Raw genomic sequence first — 22420 nt, 5'->3', positions numbered from 1 at the left:
CAGTCAGAGTGTCCAGGCCTGCCTCAGGATCTGAGCACTGCAGACCTGGCTGCCTGGGAGCTGCCTTCCTGCAGCCCACCTCCCCGCCCGAGCCGCAGCAGAAAAGGAGGCTCTGCAGCCCGGGGCAGGACATCTCCAACAGCTTCCAGGCCCCTACACCCGAAGGTGCAGCAGCAGCTAGACAAGCCCCTTGTGACCCACTGGGAGAGGCTTCTAGACTGGGGGTACTAGTGTGGAAAGGTGGCGGGCGGGGGAGAGCGCAGCGCTAGGTTTGTTAAGGGCCTCCTTGTTCCACTCACTGCTGTTCAAGAGGCCTGGCACCCATTTCACAGAGGAGGACCTGAGGTGGGCAAACAGGAGGACCTGCTCCAAAGGGAGAGCCAGAATTTTAGATCCTCCGTCTGAGCCTCAGCTCAGCGTTTTGCACTGCGCCATGCTGTGGGCACCTGTGGAAATGCCTCCTGACTTGGCCACCGCAGGTGGAGACACCTCCTCGACTGGCCTGGCCCTTGCCGCCTGTAGGGCCATGACATTAGGAGGGGGCTTGGCTTAGCTCAGCCCTGGCTCCTGTGAGCCGGTGGGAGCCTGCGTGAGCTCTTCCTCCCTCTGCCTGCTGCCTCTTCGCCACTCCTCAGGCAAAAGGTTGCTCAAGGAGACTCCAGGATTTGGGGTCTGCCTCATCGCTGTCGCCAGGAGTCTTTCTCTCTGACTGACTTGCCAGAGCTCCCCGTCAGTCCTCTCAGTGCCTCTGGAAGCAACGGGAAGGCAGCCGTGGGATCCCGGCTGCACCGAGCCCAGGTGAAGCAGGCTGGAGCCTGGCTGGGTGGGGGGCTGGCAGGTCAGGTCTGCCTGCAGAGCAGGGGGGAGGGGGCAGCAGGGAGGCTGGAAGGTTGTGCTGTCTGGTTGATGAAGGGGGTCAGCGTGTGCATGTGTCATCGAGGTGGGCAGGGAAGGGGAGGGCTGTGCGTGGGGGGAGGATATATATGCTGGTGTGGCTGCCTCGGAGGAACCGAGCCTCGCATCCGAGGGAGCCCTGCCACTGACAGCTCTCAGGTAGGCGACTGCATGCGGCCCCCAGCCCCAGCCGTGACCAATGGCGGGAGCCTCGGAGAGCAGGGCAGCCCGGGCTGGCTCCTCCGCCCCTGTCCTTTGTCCAGTGTGGCCGCTGCTGGCCTCTCCTGAGAGTATTTCTTCATTCATCTTATTTTCAGGGCTCAGAGGGTGAGGAAGGGGGAGTGCGGAGGGTTTTCTGATCTCACGGAGAGATGCAGAAGAAGAAAGCTGAACTTGCAAATGAGGAAAAGTTTTGCTTCCCCAGTTGTGGCCCTGACTTGCTCTGTTGAGGAGAGGTGGCTGCAGGATTGAGGTCAGGTGGGGAGCGGCACTTGGAGGGCGCTTGTCTGGGGGGCAGCCCCCAGGAAGCCCCTGGTACCGGCACCAGGGTTCTTGCTGTGGCTTTTTCTCCTTGCTTCCCTGACATGTTCGGGCTGCTCCAAAGGTACCACTGAACTTAATGCCATTTGGTCTCGAGTTCTTAATCTGGAGGGAACCCTTCTGCCTTCCACCCTAAATAGAAGTCATCACAAATGACGTGGGGAAGAGCCAGACCTGCAGGGTGTGCGCCACCTGTATACACTGCCAAAGCCAGGGCTGTGGGTGAATTCCACAGAGGCTCTCTGCGGGCGTGACCTTGATCTCTAGACCCTGCACTGTGTCCAGGTCTCCCTCCTTTCTCGGCACTGTGTCCCTTCTGCCCAGGTCTCTGCCCAGGGCGCGTGGAATACTCCATTCACAAGTGGCAACGTAGCGACTCTGGCTGCTCTCGCTCAGCCCCCTCCTTCTCCTCCTCTCTTTGTGCGTCTCCCCTGCGTGTCTCCATCCCCTCCCTTTCCCGTCCCCTCCTCCCCTGTCTCACTGGGAACATGGGCAAGTTCTGGGGGAATTTCAAGTAAGGCAGGATGATTCGGGGAAGGGGCTATTTAGAGCAAGCTGCTTTGGACTTGGATACTCTGATCCTGGGTTTCAACATCTGCGTTTAGCTTCCTCAAGCAGCCCATAATTGCCCCAATTATAACCAATAACATTGTTCGGCAGACTAACAAAAGATGAGCTTTGCACGGCATTTGCCAGCAAGCCCAAACCAGAGTTTTCAACACAGAGAGAAAAAAGTAACTGCCTGGCTTCTTATCAAAACCTCCCAAAGCAAACACCGCTCTCTCCCTGCCTGTGGGTGGCTGCCGCATGCACCCTTTTTTCTCCCATTTATGAAGTTTGGCAGGGAGGTATTTTACAAGCTTCTACCGATGCCATGATACCTTTATCAGAAAGGACTCAGGTTCCTTGGGCTCGCCGAGTCTTCTGCAGGGGCAACTACCCGAATCCCACTTAGTAAAAGCAGCAGCTTCGGCTTTCCTTGTGCAGCTTGGTGCCGCCTGTCCAGGGCACTGTGGTTCAGCCTGGGGTGCAGTCCTGTTATCCAAGGGGCACTAGCCCTTGCTTTATCAGCTGAAGGTTCTTAGGGATGTAGAAAATGCAGGAGGTTTTGCATTGCCAATGAAGGAAGTAATAGCAGGATTAGGCTCAGACTGGAGCTCCCAGGAGCCTGAGACAGGAGCTGTCACCAAGCGATTCCATCTCCAATCAATCAGATATTTATCAGCTACATCCCACCAGGCAGGGGAGGCACTGGGGCCCTGGAGATTCAACAGAGGTGATAATAACAGCACTTGACACTGTGCAATGATTTAGGCGCTTTCACACCCATTATCCCAGCACCAGCTCTGGGAGGCAATGTCATTAGCTCAGAGTTTGCAGTTGAGGAAACAAGCTGAGAGGTTCGATGATTCGTTCAGCCCAGGGCAGAGACAGGGCTGAGTGCAGCTGTCTTGGCTCCGGCACACGTCCCCTCTACAGTCAGGGGTGCTTATGAACTAATAGCGTGGACACAACACAAACACACCCCAAACAATTAGAGGACAATGTGGGGCTGGATGCAATTAGCCCCGACTGCATGGTCCAGAGCGCAAGTCCAGGGGAGGCCGGGGAAGGATGCTTCCTCTGAGGATTTTTCTTTTCTTTTGTGCCAGGGATTGAACCCAGAGGTGCTTTACCACTGAGTCTCATCTCTGGCCCTTTTTTACTTTTATTCTGAGACAGGGTCTCCCTAAGTTGCTCAGGGTCTCACGAAGTTGCAGACGCTGGCCTCAAACTTGCGGTCCTCCCGTGGGAGCCTCCAAGTGACTGGGATGACAGGTGTGAAAATTGGGTTGGGAAGGGATGGAATTTGCATGAATCAAGGGCTTTGAAGAGGAAGGCAGCAGCCAGGACAAAAGCATAGAAGGAGGGCAAAGAAATTACTATTTCTTGAGACCTACTGTGCACCAGGCTGTGAGCTAAACTGGTCTGCATGCCTGTTTCATGCTAATGGCGTACGTGGTAGGGAGGTGAGGTTCAGATGAGCCCTCTACACTTGCACTGACACAGTTCAGTGGTTCTTCACTCCCAGCCCCACAGCCCCAGAGCCTGTGAGGGGCCTTTGAGTCTTGTGTGTTCCGAGTCTGGGCTTAGCTGCTCCTCAGGAATCCTAGGAAAGATCTGGCCCCTTCTCAGAAAACGGGAGTCATCCATCGTGTCAAATAGCTTGTAGCAGCTTGAATTGCTGGGGCTCATCAGGCAAACTGGATTTTTCAAACACTTTTATCTAATGACTATCGTTGTTCCCACTATCTATAAAGATTTCCTTCTAACCCACAAACTGGCTGTGAGGATTGGGGCATATCGATTTTTCTGGAGCGGGGAGCCCACATTCCACGCAGCTCCCTCAGTAGCGTGCAATCACTTTTCTTGACTTTCTGTGATCCTGTGATGTTTCAAAACCCTGGCAGCTGCTTCGGCATTGCAGAAGCACAGGCTCACGGCTCTCCAGGGCCGGCCGGGCTGGTGACGTGTGTAACTGGCCTGGCCACCACAGCAGGACTCTGCTTCCTGCAGAGGTTCAGTGCCAAGACCCCTCTGCTCACACTGGTGCGTCGATCCTCCCCCACCCCCACCCCCATTCATCTTTTCATTCATCCAACTCAACGTGCGTGGAGTTCCCGAGAGGAACCACACAGTGCCATGCCGGGAACACGCAGCCGGCGGAGTCCTCGGCCAGCCCCAACTCAGTCACTGTCACAAAACGCAAACGAGCTAGGCCAGCCGTCTCCAAAGGGTCACACCTGCCCGCTACCTACTGGGCTTCCAGAAATGGAGACTTATTTTATTTGATCTTTCCTTTTGGAATTTGCACTTTCATGAATTTTACAATGTATATACTTTATGAATAAATAAATTGGGAATGGGAGCTGGAAACTGATTGCTACAGTGGGGTCACTGCAGTTGATAGTGATTATTAATTATCCATTTCAAAATAGCTAGGAGAGAGGACTTTGAATGTTCCCAACACCTAAGAATAATAAATGTTTGAGGTGACAGATCTGGCAGTTATCCTGATCTGACCCATCACAGGTTGCATACATGTATTGAAATGTCACAATGCATCCCATAAATATGTACAATTATTTAGTCAGTTAAAAGAGTTTTTTTTTTTAAACAAACTGCTTGTTAGAGGTAAAAATTTAAAGTTTGAAGATTGTTCTAGATTCAATATTTTCCAATTTTTTCAAAAAAGAACATTCAGTGATTTTATAAGAGTAAATAAAAGCTTTTTAAAAGTCCATTTAGATTATCTTAGCGGTCTATGTGGGTGCATTTGCCAGAACCAGGAAGATGAAAGTTAAGGGTGCTCCCTTCCTCCTGTGGCAGCCACACAGGCGCGCGCACTCTGGCCCCTGTGGCCCTTCCTGAAACCCTCATCCCCTGCCGCCCTGTGGAGACCTGGTCTCTTCTGCCCCTTCCCTCTTTCCTCCTCACTTCCCTTACCAGGATAGGTCAAATATTCAGAGACTCAAATATTAACCAACAAGTGCAACTGCCTCTTTTACAGAAGGAAAAACTGAGCTCAGAGACAGGAAGAGCCTTGCCTGGGTCCCACGCGCAGTGACTAGAACCCAGGGCTGTGTCTAGAACCCAGGACCCTGTCTCACACACGGGGCTCTTGCTCAGTCATGGATCCCCGCCTGGCATCCCTGCCCTAGTGCCCACCACCCACCCTGTACCACTCCCCTCTTTCCAGGTGGAAATTTAGAGAAGAGAGACCTTTTTAAAAGTGTGCCCATCAGAGGAGGAAACGAAACTGGAAAAGCCCCCCTCAGTAATAACTGGGGAACATGCCACACCCCAGGTTGGGGGCCTGTCCGCTGTGGCCCAGAGCCAGAGCACAAGAAGACCCAGCTTCCGCCCAGGGCTGTGCGGATGGAGGGAATGAAAGACCCCTCTAGGAACTGAGGAGAGGGACCAATGAAGAGGCTGTAATCAGACAAGGTGAGCCCAGAGTTCAGGACCAGAGCAGGTCCTTAGAATGGATTCAGCTCATGAAGACAAGCAAGGGTCGGGGGGCAGCAGAGCTGGAGCCTGGGGATCGATGGATGTAAGCCCCACCTGCCACTTAGAGTTCTGTCTCCTCTTCAAACCTCAGTCTCCTCAACTGTAAAATGAGGATAGTAGTACCTACCCCATAGAGTGGATGCTAATGAAGCAATGAGCCAGCCCCGGGCCTGGCACACAATGCTCTAAATGTAAGTCATGGGATTTCTGATAAATACAAACAGATTCCATCCCAGTGAGATTTCACCAGAATCAATCCCCTCCCCAAAGCAGGAACAGAGCATGCAGTTAATGGTTGACCAAACACACAATTTGGAGTCAAAATACCCACATTTAATTCCTGGCTCTGCTATTTACTAACCAGGTGATCTTAGACAAGCTGCTTAACCTCTATGAACGATGCGTATCACAGGAAAGGGGTAAAATTAACCCAGACCATAGGTCTGCATGTGCATATGAAAATCATCCACCATCCATAAAGAACAAAATCCTATGCATGTAGTTGATGAAGAGCAAGGAGACACACTTTGAGGATCGAGGGCTCCTTCTTCCCTCTTCCCTTCTCCACCAGGAGTCCCCAAATCACAGACTTCTGCAGAGGTTGTGAAACAATTTTCAGGGTTTAGCATCAGCTAGAGCTGCACATGTAAGCCTCCAACAGAAAAGAAAAGCAACTAATTATATTGCCCTTGGAAGCCAGAGTGCGTGTGCATAGGTTCAGGCTAAACCATAGTAGTATTTTATCCTTATAAACGATAAGACACAATCAAATTTATGAGGTGTCATTATCTAAATAAGAGGTAATTAAATATTGCTTTATTCAATACAAAATGGCCTGATTATTTAGTAGTGCACACTGAATGGTTAACCGAGTTTGACTCAGAGATGAAATACAAGCCGTGTAAAATTCGAACACACTCAGGTAAATTGTATCTACTGATGCTCACTGTCGCTGGGTAACACATGAAAAAAAAAAAAACAAAACTCATTATCCCCATCTTGCAGTTGAGAAGACTAAGACTCTTGGAGGTGAATAACTTGTCGGAAGTCATACAAAGTCTACCCACTCACCTTTACTTCAAATGACTTCATTGTATGCACAGAGCTGGTACGGCAGCCTAAGGATGCGGTTAAGGTTCTTAAAATTGAAAACTCCTGCCAAGTTTTCAAAGTTCAAAATCTGACCTAATGGAGCACACAACTGTGCTCCATGTTGTGAGAGCAAAGATAAAAGAATGTCCCCATTTAAAGGCTACGAGCCACCTGTGCCTGGGGACTGTGCTGTCTCATCCACGTCCTGGATTTTTGAATTGTAGAGAATGGACAACATGGAGTGGATGGTTTCTGCATAATTGGTGGGGCCACATGTTCAAAGTGAGGGTGGAACAGAGAGGAGACCGGGCACTGGAGGAGAGTGGGTCACAGACCTGCAAGGGGCTCCCGGCCAAAGCCCAGGAGATAAAGCCAACAAGCCAACGGAAGGGACCTCACGTCCTACAGCCAACCAGGCTATCAAATGAGCCATACTGATAGTCCCAGGACCTCGCCTCCTTTCTTCTCCTCCCCCCTAAATCCCATTACCCAGAATTTGAGATAACGAATATCAGTCGAGCCACCCAGCACTTCCTGAACGTGCAAGTCGCCTGAGTTAATGAGGTTCATGAAAACCCTCAGCAGGAAAGCATTTCATTAACATCTGTCACCGCTTATCAGCTCAGCTTAGGCGCACATTATGCATCGCAATCTCGTGAGGGGAAGGAAAGGCAATCGGCCCGTCCCTCCTGGCTTCCCTTTCTTCTGTGACATACAGCCACTGCCATCATGTGGCTAAAGCGGGCACAGCCACATCATTCTGACAAATTCTGCAAACCCGTCTCCTGACTAGAGAGATGAGTAGAATAAGAAACACAAAGGTAATTCTCAAGCAAAAGGAAGACTCGGCAGTCCTCAATTTAAGATTGGCTTGCGTTCTAAAAGAGTTGTATCACAGAGTGGCCATTTGGAACCTGAGACACATTTTCATCTCAGAAGAAGAGCTGGTCTCCTGCACAGACCCAGCACGGACCGCTATCCCAGCCATGCCTAGTGGCCAGACATGCACTGGACTTCCAGCTTACGATGGCCTCTTGCCTTGCTCTGCAACAAAACTAGTTCCCACCTCGCCTGGTTCCAACTAGACATTTTCCTAATAGATACTTAGAGGGTGATGTGAGTCCTGAGGTAGCCTTGTGCCATGAGCACCACGGACCCCTGATGAAGCAGCTGCTCCCAGACATTCTCCAGCTCTCCGTTTGCTGAAGGGAAGGAAGTGGACTCCCAAGGTCTGCCATTCTCATTGGTGAAACTTTGAGCACCTCCTAAGTCTGTGCCCTGTGCTGGGTGCTGGTGCTGGAAATACAGAGAATCCTAGGACAGAATTTCTGCCTTCCAGGAAGTCCTAGTTCAGTGGGGAAATAGATAAATAAGTCCAAGGACATAGTAATATTCTGGAGCACTTCCTGTGGCTGTCTCTTCTGTAAAGAACTTGTCGTATGCCAGGTGCTATTTTAACTGCTTACAAACACAAACCCACTACTGGTCCTATGAGGTAGGTACTGGAGTTATCCATTTTACAGATGAGGAACTGAGAGGCTAAGTAGAGCTGGCAAGATGCAGAACCTAGTCTGAACCCAGGAGTCCCTAAAATGAATGGATCAAACAATGCACATACGACTCTCGGCATTAGTCTAGTGTGCCCATGTGGCAGATGAGGAGCCTGAGACCCGTTTGCTCCTGCTGTGATATGCTGCTTTGAGATGCCATAGCAGCAGAAGAGACTGATAGAGATCAGAGATGGCTTCCCAGAAGGAAGCATACGAGGCATGAAAGAGAAGTAGATTCCGGGCAGAGGGATCAGATCAGCTAGTGCCAAGCGACAAAAACAGCACGAGCCTGAGGTAGTTGGAACTGTATCCACAGGGATGAGGCACAATGCAAGGGTGATTGACAGGCAGCGAGGCACAGGAGCCAGTACTCAACCAAGTCCTTGGAATTCCTCCTGGAGGCCACGGGCATTATAGAATTAAGTACGAAGTGACATCATCAGATTGGAGATGACTTGGAGAGAGTCCAGATCATTAGATGACCTGATTAGAAGGTTATTATAAAAATAAGGTAATAAATCTCAACTAAGCCATCAGCCCTTGGGATGGAGAGGGAAAAACTGCATTTGAGATACGCTCATGGATATAGATGTTTGTGTTCACTGTTGCTAGCCCAAGACATCCCATCACCCCAAGGATAAAGTGCACCCTCTAGGAAAGCAAGCAAGACCTGTTCCATCTGGACCCCACTCCATTCAAAAGGGACCTGTCTTGGGAGTGTGGGAGGGACCCAGTACCCACATCTCCTTACCACCCACCTTCTGATCCTGACTCCCTGCTACCTGTGGAAATGCTGTTTCCTGGGTCGCCTGGATGCCCTCCTGGCACATTCTTTTTCAAAACCCACATCAAATGTCAACGCATTGACTTCACAAACCTTCACTGAATGCCCTGATAGCCTCTTGGTCTGAAATGCTTCCAGGATGCACGAGAGCCAGGTGGTCTCCCAGCATGACCACTGGGTCATCTGCAGGTCCCCCTTCTCTCCCTCTGATTGGTTCCATTTCACATCTTTCTCATCCTTCATATCACTTCTCAAACTTTGTTGTGCATATGTTCCACCTGAGAATCTTGATGAAAACACAGATCCTGGTTTAATGGCCACGGGGTGGGGCCTGAGATTCTGCATTTCTAACAAGATCCAGCTGGTCTGCAGATGCATTTGAGTAGGAGGACCACATACATTTTCTTCAAATAGTCTGATGAAAAAGCAATAAAGGCAATAATTTTTGTTTTTCTATAACAAACTCTTTATTAAAGGAAAATTTACATACAATGAAATGCACAGAATCTAAATATTCAATTTGATGGATTTGGCAAATATATACATCCTTGTGGCCTCAAGAATGTTTTTCTTTCCTGAACCTTCCCTCTTTCCTCTTTCCATAAAGCTTCCCCAAAAAAGATGGTTCAACAGGGACTCAAAACAAGGTAGTCGAAGGAAGTAGCTTTCTGATTCAAGAAGTTTGATCTAAGGAAAAGACATAAAGAGGGACAGGAGAAACTCCACACGTCTTGCAGACAGTCCTGCATGAAGACTGTCAATTCCATTAACTAATCATTGGAGCAATCATTTTAGAATACTTTCTTTGTTCATTTTTCCATAAATAATTCCATATGCCAGGCCCTGTGCTTGGTGTGGATTGGCAAGGTGACATCATGGCCTTGTGCTCAGGAGGCCCACTCTCTTGGTCTGTTCTGGCTGCTATGACAAAATGCCTTATCGACAAGAGAAATTTATTTCTCATAGTTCTAGAAGTTTGGAAAATCTAGGATCACGATGCCAGCAGGTTCGTGTCCAGTGAGACCCGTGTCCTAATTCACAGATAGCACCCTCTTGCCCTGTCCTCACGTGGCGTGTGGGCCTAGCAAGCTCTCCCAGTTCCCTTTCATAAGCGCACTAATCCCATTCATAGAGCCCCCCACACACAACCCACCCACCTCCCGAGACCCCGCCTTCCATGCCATCACCTGGGGGGTTGGGTTTTCAACATAGGAATTTGAGAGACACAAATGTTCAGATTGTTACAGGAGCTCGCCTTGGGCAGCAGCAACAGACAAGGAAACGAGGAAGCTCCCTAGAAGAGAAATTTCAGGCATGAGTACTTGGGCCATGCCAGGGGGCACTGGGGAGGACTTGAGTCCTTAGCAAATCTCAGCTTTCTCTCACTCTTGCAGAGCACTCTGTAAAACCCCCGTACAGGTGTCACTTCAAGTTCCTAACAGCCCTGTGGCAAGCAGCTGCCACTGTCCCCTTTCACAGGAGCGGAAACGGAGGCTCGGAGAGGTTAATGAAGGTCACAAGCTGGTCAGCTGCAAAGCCATGCCTTTAGCTCCCTGGAACGCTGTCTCCACCGCCCCACAGCTGATGCCACCCAGAATGGCATCGAGGCCAGCTGAGTGGAGGCATCAGGAGCCACTCTTCTCAGGAACCTAGACCCCAGCCTGGGCCCGAGTCTTAGTCCTGGATGACAGGACCAGAGACTCGCAGCCCTGACAGTCTGCTCCCTCTTGGAAGATGAATCGCAGACCCCTGGCAGTATTCCCACCGGGAATGACTTTCCTGCATCCCCCGAGTTAGGATCCCCAGCCCTGGCCCGCTGGCCTCCCCAACGGCTCAACTAACTGCCACACCTCCGCCTGTGTTTCAGCAGCTGCTTCCTTCTCCTGCACCATGAAAATCATGCTGTGTGACCTCCTGCTTCTCAGCCTCCTCTCCAGTGTGTTCAGTAGCTGCCCCAGGGACTGTCTCACCTGCCGGGAGAAGCTCCGCCCAGCTCTGGATGGCTTCAACCTGGAGGTAGGTCCAGGAGGTGGAGGCGCCTCCCTCCTCCCTGTCCATCTCCTCCCGTCCGCTGGCCCTGGGTGAGAAACCAAAGCCTCTCCCAGAGCTCATAGAACTTGTCCAGTGTCATGTGACCAGGAAGAAACAGATATGGGCATCTTCCAGCCAGGAACCCTGTGACCTTTCCACTCTAACACCTTCAGATAAAGACCTAACGATTGCTGTGGGTCATGGCACACACCCATAATCACAGCTACTGTGGAGGCTGAGGCAGGAGGATTGCAAGCTCAAGGCCAGCCTGGGCGACTTAGCAAGACCCTGCCTCAAAAAGTATAACAAGTTATGGGTGTAGCTCAGTGGTAGAGTGCTTGCCTAGCATGTGCAAGACCCTGGGTTCCATCCCTAGCACAACACACACACACACACACACACACACACACACACACACATACACACCTGCTCATGCTGCCCTACTGTTCCCAGTATTAAAATGATGCATTCTCTTTATAAATTTATTCATGTATTCTTTTTAGTTATACATGACAGCAGAGTGTATTTTGACATGTCATACATACATGGAGTATAATTTCTCATTTTTGTGATTGTACATGATGTGGAGTTACACTGGTTGTGTATTCATATGTGAACATAGAAAACTTATGTCCAATTCACTCTACCATCGTTCCTATTACCATCTCCCCTCCCTTCCCTTCATTCCCCTTTGTCTAATCCAGTGAACTTCTATTCTCCCCTACCCACTTCACTCCCACCCTCCAGTGCTGCTTATTGTGAGTTTCCATCAGCATGACTGAGAGAACATTTGACCTTTGGTTTTTTGAGACTGGCTTATTTCTCTTAGCATTATAGTCTCCAGTTCCATCCATTTACCAGCAAATGCCATAATCTCATTCTTCTTTATGGCTGAGTAATATTCCATTGTGTATATGTACCACATTTTCTTTATCAATTCATCTGTTGAAGAGCACCTAGGTTGGTTCCATAGTTTAGCTACTGTGGATTGAGCTGCTATAAACATTGATGTGGCCACACCACTGTAATATGCTGATTTCAAGTCCTTTGTGTATATACTGAAGAGTGGGATAACTGGTGGTTCCATTCCAAGTTTTCTGAGGAAACTCCATACTGCTTTCCAGAGTGGTTGTACCAATTTGCAATCCCTCCAGCAATGTGTGAGTGTAATGATGTATCTTATTTCAGAGAATTTGGCAAATTTGGAGAAGTATTAAAAAATGAAATCTAAATCACCATTAATCCCAGTAGTCAGAGAAAGAATCCCACTTTTTTCCCCACTTACTATAGTCTACCAGGATACCGTTTCCACATCATTAGGCAGTATTTAAAGTTCTTTCTTCCTGTGAATATAGCATAACTTGTTTAACCTTTCCCTGCCTGGTGAACATGCACACGGCCCTCCATTTTTGATCCTACAGACAATTCTACAATGACCATTCAATGATCTGACATGCTCTGGTATATTTTAAATTTCCAACTTGAGGTGCAAAGCCAAGGTTAAGTTATTATCCATGAAACTGATTTCTCACCTCCTCTAGTTTCGGTCTGGATAGTTATTCCTCTCCTATGAAAACTAGCATAGTTCAATTACAGCTTCCCTTGAAGTGAAGCCTCTTTCAAGCTGCCATGTCTCAAACCCTCAGCCTTCAAAACAATCAGAAGCAGCTACTGTTCCTGAGGTGAATGTGCAAGCATGCAGGCCCCGTCCCTGCTGGACAAGCCCTGGGCCCGCGCTCAGCTCCGGGCTGAGACAAGCACCTCTGGCCCAGGCCAAAGCTGTTCTGACCAGTAATAACCACGCAGTCAGGAAGAGCAGCCCTGTGACCCGCCCACCTTCCTCCTCTTTCTCATCCACCATGTTTTCCTCAGAGCACCGGCCCTGCCCATGGACCCTCCCATCCTCTCTAGGCTCTCTTGCCCCCTTCACCAGCCTCCTTCCTGCTCTGACTCTCCTTTTCCGACCTCCCGGATTGGCTCCTATTCCTCTCCCCACTCACTAAACACAAGGGATCGCCAAGATGGCCTGCTTCTTGGCACCTCCCTCCCTCTAGGATCCCACTCACGCCCTGTCCCTTGGTCGCCCCCAGGCTGAGGGTAACTCCCAAAGCTCCCCCAGACCGCCTGTCCCCAGGCTTAGACCCACATTCCCAGTCACTTTCCACAGTTCCTAGGAAATCCTGCCTTCCCTTGCTGCCCTGCTATCTGGCATGTGCCTCTCCTCCCTCTCTAATAAATCCTGCTCACACTTCAAAGACCCAGACCAAGTTCCACCTCAGAAGAGTGCTCTGACTCACCATGGTCAGGCTGAAGTGGGGTTTTCCTCTGACGAAGGCCAGAAACAAGAAGAGGAGAATTAGGGGTGGAGCCAACACACCAAATAGGAAGAAAAGTTGGAACTAGAGGCTTCCAGGAGACCCAACCAGAGACAGGAAGCCAGGAGGGTGGGCCAGGCAGGAAGGCTGGACAGGTGTCATGGTCAGGCTGGTGGTTTGGGGAGGCAGAGCAGCAGCAGAGGGCTGCTGGCGGGTCTGCTTGGCTTCCAGCTGATGATGGCCTCCCTTCCCCACCTTCCACACATGCCCCGCCTGCCCCATCCCAAGGCCCTGACCCTCATCTGTTGTAAATGATGCGCAGCTAGAGATGGCTACTGTAGGGAGAATGCAAATGAACAGCCCAGGGTTGCTCTCTTCACGTGACCCTAAAATACACACGCAGATTTAACTACATTCTTCACATCCCGACTTCTTTAACCAGTCTGATCTTCCCCAAGCCTGGTGAGAGAAGGAGATAAAGTTCCTCTTTCTGGGCGATGCTCACCAGCTGTGCTAGGCTCCCAACCCGACTTGGGTGTGTCCTGGTTGTTACTGGCACCTGCAGTTTAGCTCTGACCCTCAGGTGTGAACTCTCTGTGTCAATAGATCTGAGTTTCCCAGCCCGTGACCCAGCAGGTGGCACAGAGCTTGCTCTGTAAACAGTCCTGCGGAAACAACAGGATTCTAGGACACTTAGCCCTGCTGGGCACATGCACTACAGAGCTCTGATGTCTGCATCTCTCAGAGACTCCTAAAGAATGTGTTTCCATCTCTTCATCGCATCCCAAATCTTTTGGGGTCCAGGCATCACGCATGACTTTATGTCTTTGAAACAAGTCAGAAAATGAAACAATAGAAGTCGCAAACGGGGACAGACGCTTCAGCATGCCTGTTGCCCACCTCCACACCTGGCTGCCCTCTTGTTTTTGTTTCCAGTTGTGTTCACTTTTAATCTATTCTTAAGTTTAATGAAATGCCAAGAACATAGGAGATCACATCTCATTTCCAACCCTGGCAACCCTTGGGTATGTCCACTCTGAAAGATGAAGAAACTCATTTCAGCAAGGGTTACCTCACCGTCTCTCCATAGATTATATAATTCTGAGCTAGTCCTAAGATCCTCTGGACCTTTGGCTTCATCAGAAATTTTTCTATTTCTATTCCTGGTAGATGGTCCAAGTATGGCTGGCTTTTTGTTAGACTGTAATTTTGGTTGGTAAATGACTCACACGCCCAAACTCATTGCAGCATCTTGGCCTTTACCTAATCACATCAATTCACGAAGAAAAAACTAGATTCATTGAGTTGTTTCAGAGACAAAGAATAATGCAACTAACCCCCATCCCCAGAAACAGTCTGGGGAAATATATTTAAAACTTCTTAAAACCCTGTTGCAAAACAAACCACTCTCTGATGGATCCCTCTTCATCAGATGAACATCCTTAGTAGGTGATGGGCTCTTTATGTGGTTTTCTTCTGGGCTGTGCACCAGCTGCCCTGCTAGTGTTATCCGTGGAATAATCTAGCAAAGCCTCCTAGAGAAAGTAGTTACCAAACATCTATCTCAAGGGCAGAAGTGGTTTGCAGTCTCATTCATGGCAGCAGGTAGACACCTCTGTGACCTTCCTCTTTTCTCTCCAGAGAGCTCCTGTGTACTTTTACCCTAATCTTTTTTTTTTTTTTTTTTTTTTTTTTTAAGCTGGGGATGGAACCAAGGACCTCACACGTACTAGGCAAGTGCTCTACCACTGAGCTATACCCCCAGCCTATAGCCTGATCTCTGGTCCAGACATCCAAATGGCCCTTTGCTCTGTCTCCTCACAAGCTCTGCTTTGCAGATCAATTTGGCACCAGTCTGGGACTCCAGATGCTCATGCAAACTTTGGCTTAATATAGCAACGTCATCAGCATGGGCTGCGAAAATGCGTCCAGCTCACTTAATTGGCCATTAACCCATCTCTGGAAAGCGGCTGGTGAGGCCCCCAGACCCGGGGTTAGGCATTAAGCTCATATGCCCATCTGGTGCTACAAATGCTGTTGTGAATTTGGATTCCTCATATTTGCCCCCAAACCTTCTCCTAAATCAAGAATTGAGATGATTTGGTTAGCATCTAATTTAACTAACAGTATGTCCAGTCTGCACATGGATTGTGGCATCTGGTTTGATCATAAAATTTCATTTTCTCTGATTGACACAAAATCTAATTACCATCTGCGCTTAGAAATCCAGGAGCTGACAGAAGATCTAGTCCTATCTAGATTTATCTCTTCCACCTGTGTCTGTGCACGGATGGAGCAGCACAATTCAATAAGCATTTGGGGTCCTATTCTGAGAGGAATAGGCCCAAAGGTCCATTCCAACTCCAAAATTCCACACTTCTGTGGTGCTATCCACATGTCTTGCTTTTCTATGGACTCTGTAGAACAGGGGTTTTCAATTAACCATCGAGGTCTACTTGTTGGGAACTGTTTTAGTCAGCTTTTTCACTGCTGTGACTAAAAGACCCAAACAGAACAATCGTAGAGGAGGAAAAGTTTATTTGGGGGCTCACAGTTTCAAAGGTCTCAATTCATAGACAACCAGCTCCATTCCTCAGGGCTTGAGGTGAGGCAGAACATTATGGAGGAAGAGTGTGGCAGAGGCAAACAGCTCACATGGTGATCAGAAAGCAGAGAGAGACTCCACTCTCCAGACACACACTATATACCCCAAATTCATGCCCCCAGTACCCACCTCCTCTAGCCCACCCCATCTGCCTTCGTTACCACTCAGTTAATCCCTATCAGAGGATTAATTCACTGTTTGGGTTAAGGCTCTCATAATCCCATCATTTCTCCTTTAAACCTTCTTGCGTTGTCTCACATGAGCTTTTAGGGGACACCTCACATCCAGACCATAACAGGAACCATTGTCTGCTCTGAAGGATTTTTACTAGCACGCTTGGCCTCTAGGTGGCATTAGCAGACACACACAGAATGACAACCAAAATGTCTCCAGGTGCTAGAATGTCTACTATTTAGTAGAATGTAATAGAAGGTCTACTATTTAGTAGAATGTAATAGAATGTCTACTATTTGCTAGAAGGTGAAAACTCGTAGAAGGCACTTCAGTATGAGTAAGATATGGTCCCTCGCTTGTTATATTTTGCCTTAGAAGATATTAAAATTATTTATATTAAGCATTAAAATTAAGAATGAAGGTTAAGTGGGAACACGGGGAAGGAGAGAGAAATTCTTCTAGGAGTGATACCTAGAAGAGGGTATCATAGAGGATCAGGCTGGTGTGTGGCTAGGTCCCAAAGGATGGATGGAAGGAAGTCATTCCATCAGAGGCACAGTGACTAAAGGCATGAGGTGTCTCAGGCACGAGGAGCAGCCCCATATACCTGAGGGGGATGTGCATGAGGAGGAATCAGAAGTGAGGTGTAAAAGCGGGGCTGGGCCAGGTGCTAGAAGAATTCAAATGCCCTGATCAGGAATCTGGAGCTATTTCATGGACAAAATTGCAGACGGTTGTGAGCAAGTTGTGATTAGTTATTCCTCAGGAAGAACATTCTCCAGGGGCCTAAAATGGACTCGAGTGGCAAAGATAGAGATGGAGAGATCGGATTGGGAACCACCAGGCCCTCAGAGGGAATGGAGAGGAGAGGTAGACCTGGGTTACTAAGCAGAAGGGGGTGGGGCAAGGGAGGTGAAGATGTGTCCAGGGTTTAAATGTCTGTCAACTGGGGAATAAGGTTCCCTTCAGAGAGAGACAGAGGAACCAAGCAGAAGGGCAGACTCAGGTGGGGACAATATCAGATAGGAATTGAATTCACCTGCTAGTATCAAAGACCTAAGGCAGCAGTGGCCTAAATGAGACAGACTTAGTTCCTCCTACAGAAGTGAGTCCAGGGTCAGCATGACAGCCCCAGGCTCCTTCTCTCTCTGCTCTGCCTACATATGGCTTCCATGCTTATGACTCCACCCTCTGAATTGCTTCATGGTTTCAAGAAGGACAACTGAGAACCAGCCAAAATGTTCACATTGCAAACATGAAGCTGGAGGAAGGGGAGGAAGGAGGAAAAGGGGGTGTTCTTCCCAGCCCAGGCAGCTCAGCTTTACTGGAGGCCCCATCTGATCATTTCCACGCTTGCTGCTGGTCGCCTGGGTCTCCAGGGGAAGTTCAAAACGTATCTATTGCCTTCAGGAAGAAAACAGTGTTCTGTTGCTAATGGAGAAAGTAGAGGAACTCGGGGTGGGGTGGGCAGTTGGCAACTTCTGTCCCGGAAGGTGCCCTGGGAGCCAGACCCAAGCTCCATGGTCAGCTGAGGGTTGGGCAGCTGCCTACTGACTCACCATGGCAAGGTCAGTTTGAAGCAGGGTTTTCCTCTAAGGCCAGAAACATGAGGAGGAGAATTAGGGGTGGAGCCAACACTCCAAACAGGAAGAAAAGTTGGAACTAGAGGCTTCCAGGAGACCCAACCAGAGACAGGAAGCCAGGAGGGTGGGCCGAGGTCAGGGCCAGGCAGGAAGGCTGGACAGGTGTCGTGGTCAGGCTGGTGGTTTGGGGGAGGCAGAGCAGCAGCAGAGGGCTGCTGGCGGGTCTGCTTGGCTTCCAGCTGATGATGGCCTCCCTTCCCCACCTTCCACACGTGCCCCGCCTGCCCCATCCCAAGGTCCTGACCCTCATCTGTTGTAAATGATGCGCAGCTAGAGATGGCTACTGTAGGGAGAATGCAAATGAACAGCCCAGGGCTGCTCTCTACACGTGACCTTAAAATACACACGCAGATTTAACTACATACTTTCACATCCCGACTTCTTTAACCAGTCTGATCTTCCCCAAGCCTGGTGAGAGAAGGAAATAAAGTTCCTCCTTCTGGGTGATGCTCACCAGCTGTGCTTGGTTCTAAAAACCTAGCTAAAGGTGGAGCAGGGCATTGTTTGGGGCGCCTTCATTCTGTGTTAACTTGCTATCAACCTGGGGTGAGTCAACTTCACCCCTGATCCCTGATTTCTTTGTTGCTAAAATGATGGAGCTGAACCCAATCATTCTGTTTCTTCACAACTCTGAAATTCTATGAACCTAAAAAAAAAAAAAAAAGTACATAAACTACTGCACAGTTCTTAGAAAATAAACTCTATAGACATTTCAGAAGCATTTGCATTGGCATGAGATGACATAGGGACTCAGGTCCTCCTTCGCCTTGAACTAAGAGAGGTCCCTGTTTCTTTTCCCTTCCTCCCTTCCTCCCCTTTTTTGCAGGTGTGCATTCTTGAATGTGAAGAGAAGACCTTCCCCAGCCCTCTCTGGACTCCGTGCACCAAGATCATGGCCAGGGGCCCCTGGCAGCTCAGCCCTGCTGACCCAGAGCACGTGGCCGCCACTCTTTACCAGCCGAGGCCCTCGGAGATGCAGCACCTGAAGCGAATGCCCCGGGTCAGGAGCCTGTTCCAAGCACAGAAAGAGACAGAGCCCGGCATGGATGAGGCTGGGGAGGTAGAACAGAAGCAACTGCAGAAGAGATTTGGGGGCTTCACCGGGGCCCGGAAGTCGGCCCGGAAGCTGGCCAACCAGAAGCGGTTCAGTGAGTTCATGAGGCAGTACCTGGTCCTGAGCATGCAGTCCAGCCAGCGCCGACGCACCCTGCACCAGAATGGTAATGTGTAGCCGGAAGGGGAGCCCCTCCCAGCTGCACTGGCCACTGCAACCCATGAGTGAGTTGGGCACCAATGAGCTGGGGGCAAGAAGAGACCTCACACACCAACTGTCTTAGCCTCCCCCAGGCCTGGAAGCACATCAGCACCACACACACACACACACACCCACACACACTCACACTCAAAGACTCCAGCTCCTGGGAGACTTGAGAGGGAAGTTCACCTCCCTGCCTCCTGCCCACCCTTTCTCTAGGGAGTAAAGATTTTCCTAAGATTGCTCTTTGAGGCTGACCACTCCCATTTGGAGATTGGTTACCATGGGGATAATAGTAGTATGCTAAGATAACTAATTCCTCCATAGCCCTCCAGGAGCTTAGTTACTATGGGGACAGATAAGTGGACCAATTCTCTTATCCAGTTGCCATAGCAACCATTCAGCTCACCTTTCCTCAGAGACTAACTCTAGAAACCAATAGCTGAACCTCCTCTTAGCCATTCAGAGGCCGATTACTGTGGATGGGATGTTGCTGTTTCACCTTCAAAGATGGCTTACGTCTCTCCCTTTCCTTGATACTGTCTCAAGGTGTCTGTCTTGACTCCATGGAAACCATTAAACTTTCTCATTTCCCCTGCCAAGAATTTCTTCTTAGAACCAGGAGTTAATGCTTTCTGCTTTTCTTTCTTCCATAATCAATTTGTCCACCCTATCACCTCACCAGGGAAATGTGATCAATGGCATCATCACCAAGCAGGACCTTGAGAATTTGGCCCACACTCTTTAGAATGTGGACTCATGAACACCTCTTCTTTCTTCCATGTTGCTTCTTTGCAGGGCACCATTTTTATTTTGTTTACCTTTGTTTCTCTCCTTTCTTCCTTGTTCTCTCTTCCTCTTGCTCTGCTTTAACCCTGGGCATGCTCATATAAGTAAATATAATACATATCAGATAACATACAGCAAAGTCCTGACTAATTGCCCAGTCATTCCAAACTTAACTCTCTTTGGCCCATCAACCAATACATAACTTTGAGAGGCACTGGAAACTAGCACAGCATATTCTGAATTGTATGTGTGTGTGGTGCTGGGGATTAAACCCAGGGCCTTGTGCATGCAAGGCAGGCACTCTACCAACTGAGTTATATCCCCAGCCCAATATTCTGAAATTTTAAGAAAAATCTCAACCCTGTGCCTTAATCTGTGTAAGGGAATATGATCATATACAAAGTCCCACATGCCTTCCTAAATAGCCTAGAAACTTGGCCTAATGAAAAGAACTAGCAATATCATTAATCCTCTTCCTTCAAGGTATATTAATTCATATGTTAATCTATGGTGTAGAGGCAGATCACATGGTTCTTTGCTGTAACCAGTTTGTCTGCAACCAACCCATCCCCAAATATAGACACACATATTAAGTTGTGAGAAGAATGTTGGCGTGCTTAGTTTAGCAGAAGGACTAATCTCCCAAGGTGCAGAGTAGACCTGCACTGTGTTTGAAGTCATACTCCTGAACCCTGCACAAGAATTAGGTTTCTTTCTACACTGTATTCACACAGAACCTAACGGTAAATCTATCAGAAGTTGCATGGTTTGGATTCCTTGAAATCTTAAAGACGTTCTTTACAGTGACTCTTCAGGGACACCAAAGCCCATATCTAATTCTGAACCATAACAGTTCTCTTTTCCTAGACAGTTTAAGATTTGCATTGGCAGGAATCAATTTATTGGGGGGGCGGGACGGGAGGAACTATCCAGGCGATTGGTTTTTCTGATTTTCTGTTGTCCTTTCAGCTGAGAGGGACTAAAGTAAGGTTGGTAACCGACTTCCATCCACTGCTTTGCGAAGTCCTGGATGGAAACTCTGGCAACGTTAGCCAGCTCGCTTGGGTATTACTGGTGGCTCTCTCTTCTCCGTGTGCAGCTCTCTCTGTGTCTGAATTCTGTATGTGCACAGCTGCTGAGTTCCACTATGGCCACGTTTTACGAGTCTGTAACAGGCAGCTGGAGCCTTGTTTTTACCCACACACACCCCAGCCTGGCCTGTGTGTGAGAGATTCCACCACTCGGCTGACTCCCGTGGCCACAGTTGCTCTTGACTTCTAGACACCCAGGATCCATCTGTACTCAGAAGGCTAGGTGGGAAGGGGGCTCCTGAGCACTGGAGGGGATTAAGAGCCTGTTCAGAAAGAGAATTGAGGTGCTAGGGAAGTGGGGCCGGCCTAGCCTAGACAGCCTGTGCAAAGGGCACAGCTGGTCTCGGTGACTTCCTTCCCTTTCCCTGACCCTGTACCTTTGACTTGACCCTTCAAGACAGTGGAAATCAGCAGATTTATTCCTGGCCAGGCATGAGTGACATGGGGCTTAAAAAGCACTTGTATTGTGAGAAAACCATGGATGAGGACACAATTCAGCAGGCATACTAGGGAGGAGAGGAGTCTCAGGATAGGGGGCTTGTCCCTTTGCCTTTCATGTCACAGCCCACCGACCTCCCTTGAGGCCATCTGTCCTGCCAGTGGACTCGGGCTGGGAGGTGGGGGAGCCATGTGTGGGGGGCATTAGGAACCTTTCTGCGACGGCAGGAATTGGGTCGATGGCTTCCCCTGGCCTCGTTTTGATGACTCCAGTCACTGGGGCGAATAGGATCAAGGGTCAAGACAACCATCAGGTTTGCCATTTTCATCATTTCTGTCTCCCCAGGCGTCCAGGTGATCCCCAAAACAGCATGTGTCCAGCCCCAGACCTGCCGGCTGGGACTCAGGATCCCCTCGTCACCCGGGCGCTGAGCAGCGCAGACCCGCGGCTTTGCCCCAGCACCTCCCCTCCCCAGGCACGTCTCGCCACAGCCCTGAGGCTCCACCAGAGTGTATTTTTGTAACTCCTCCAGCTACATTCGAATGGCCCCATCTTTCCTCCTCAGCCAGCTCTGGTCCTCCTGGGCGGGTGAGAGGAATAGGAAATCGAGTCCGGGGCTTCAGCTCATCCTACCATACCTTGTTTGTAAAGAGCTGTTCTTTTTGACTGATTGTTGGAAACAACTATTTCTCCATTAAACTTCTACTGAGCAAATGGTTAATAACTGGTTTTCTGTTTTTAAGTGACGTGCTAGAAAGCATGGACTCCACACATGTGCTTTCAGAGCCGCCTGTCCTGGGAGGCCCAGGCAGAAGCTCATGGTTCTGCATCCTATCAAGTAGGGCAAGACACGCTGGCAAAAGCAGCCCAGGGGCACCATGCGGTGGGAACTGAGGCGCACAGCTGTGTGAACGCACAGGCAGGCAGAGGGCCAGGGGTTCCCAGACCGTGTGCATCAGCACTAAGGGGGCCAGGCTGCCGGGGTGCACCCCAGTTTCTGAGTAGGTGGAATCTTGCATTTTTATCAAGTTCCAGGTGATGCAAATCCTGCTGGTTCAAGATCAATGGATTGGGACAGAAGGAAAGGGGTAGAGCGGGGACAAACCTGCCAATGCTACTTTCATCTCCAACTTTACACTAAACATGGTGTGTGATGTCAGAGTCATCA

General features: G+C 49.4%; 1 protein-coding gene across 4 annotated transcripts; it reads left to right on the top strand.

Moving 5' to 3' along the window:
- Positions 1 to 715: 715 nt before the first annotated feature.
- On the top strand, positions 716 to 21930 carry Pnoc (prepronociceptin). 4 transcript variants are annotated; one of them, XM_047551396.1, is made up of 4 exons: positions 716 to 798; positions 10778 to 10926; positions 18505 to 18826; positions 21598 to 21930. In XM_047551396.1, exons 2-4 carry the CDS (start codon positions 10801 to 10803, stop codon positions 21681 to 21683), a joined length of 534 nt encoding a protein of 177 aa, XP_047407352.1. In that variant the 5' UTR covers positions 716 to 798; positions 10778 to 10800; the 3' UTR covers positions 21684 to 21930. The 4 variants fall into 4 exon arrangements, with proteins under 4 accessions (XP_047407352.1, XP_047407350.1, XP_047407353.1 ...); XM_047551394.1 differs by having other exon boundaries at positions 18505 to 18898; XM_047551397.1 differs by having other exon boundaries at positions 18505 to 18956; positions 21598 to 21730.
- The last annotated feature ends 490 nt before the right edge of the window (positions 21931 to 22420 follow it).

This window comes from Sciurus carolinensis, chromosome 4 (genome assembly GCF_902686445.1).
Source record: "Sciurus carolinensis chromosome 4, mSciCar1.2, whole genome shotgun sequence".
In the NCBI taxonomy this organism is placed as follows: domain Eukaryota; kingdom Metazoa; phylum Chordata; class Mammalia; order Rodentia; family Sciuridae; genus Sciurus; species Sciurus carolinensis.
The sequence above is the reverse complement of the archived record's forward strand: the minus strand, read 5'-3'. Positions and strand labels throughout refer to the sequence as shown.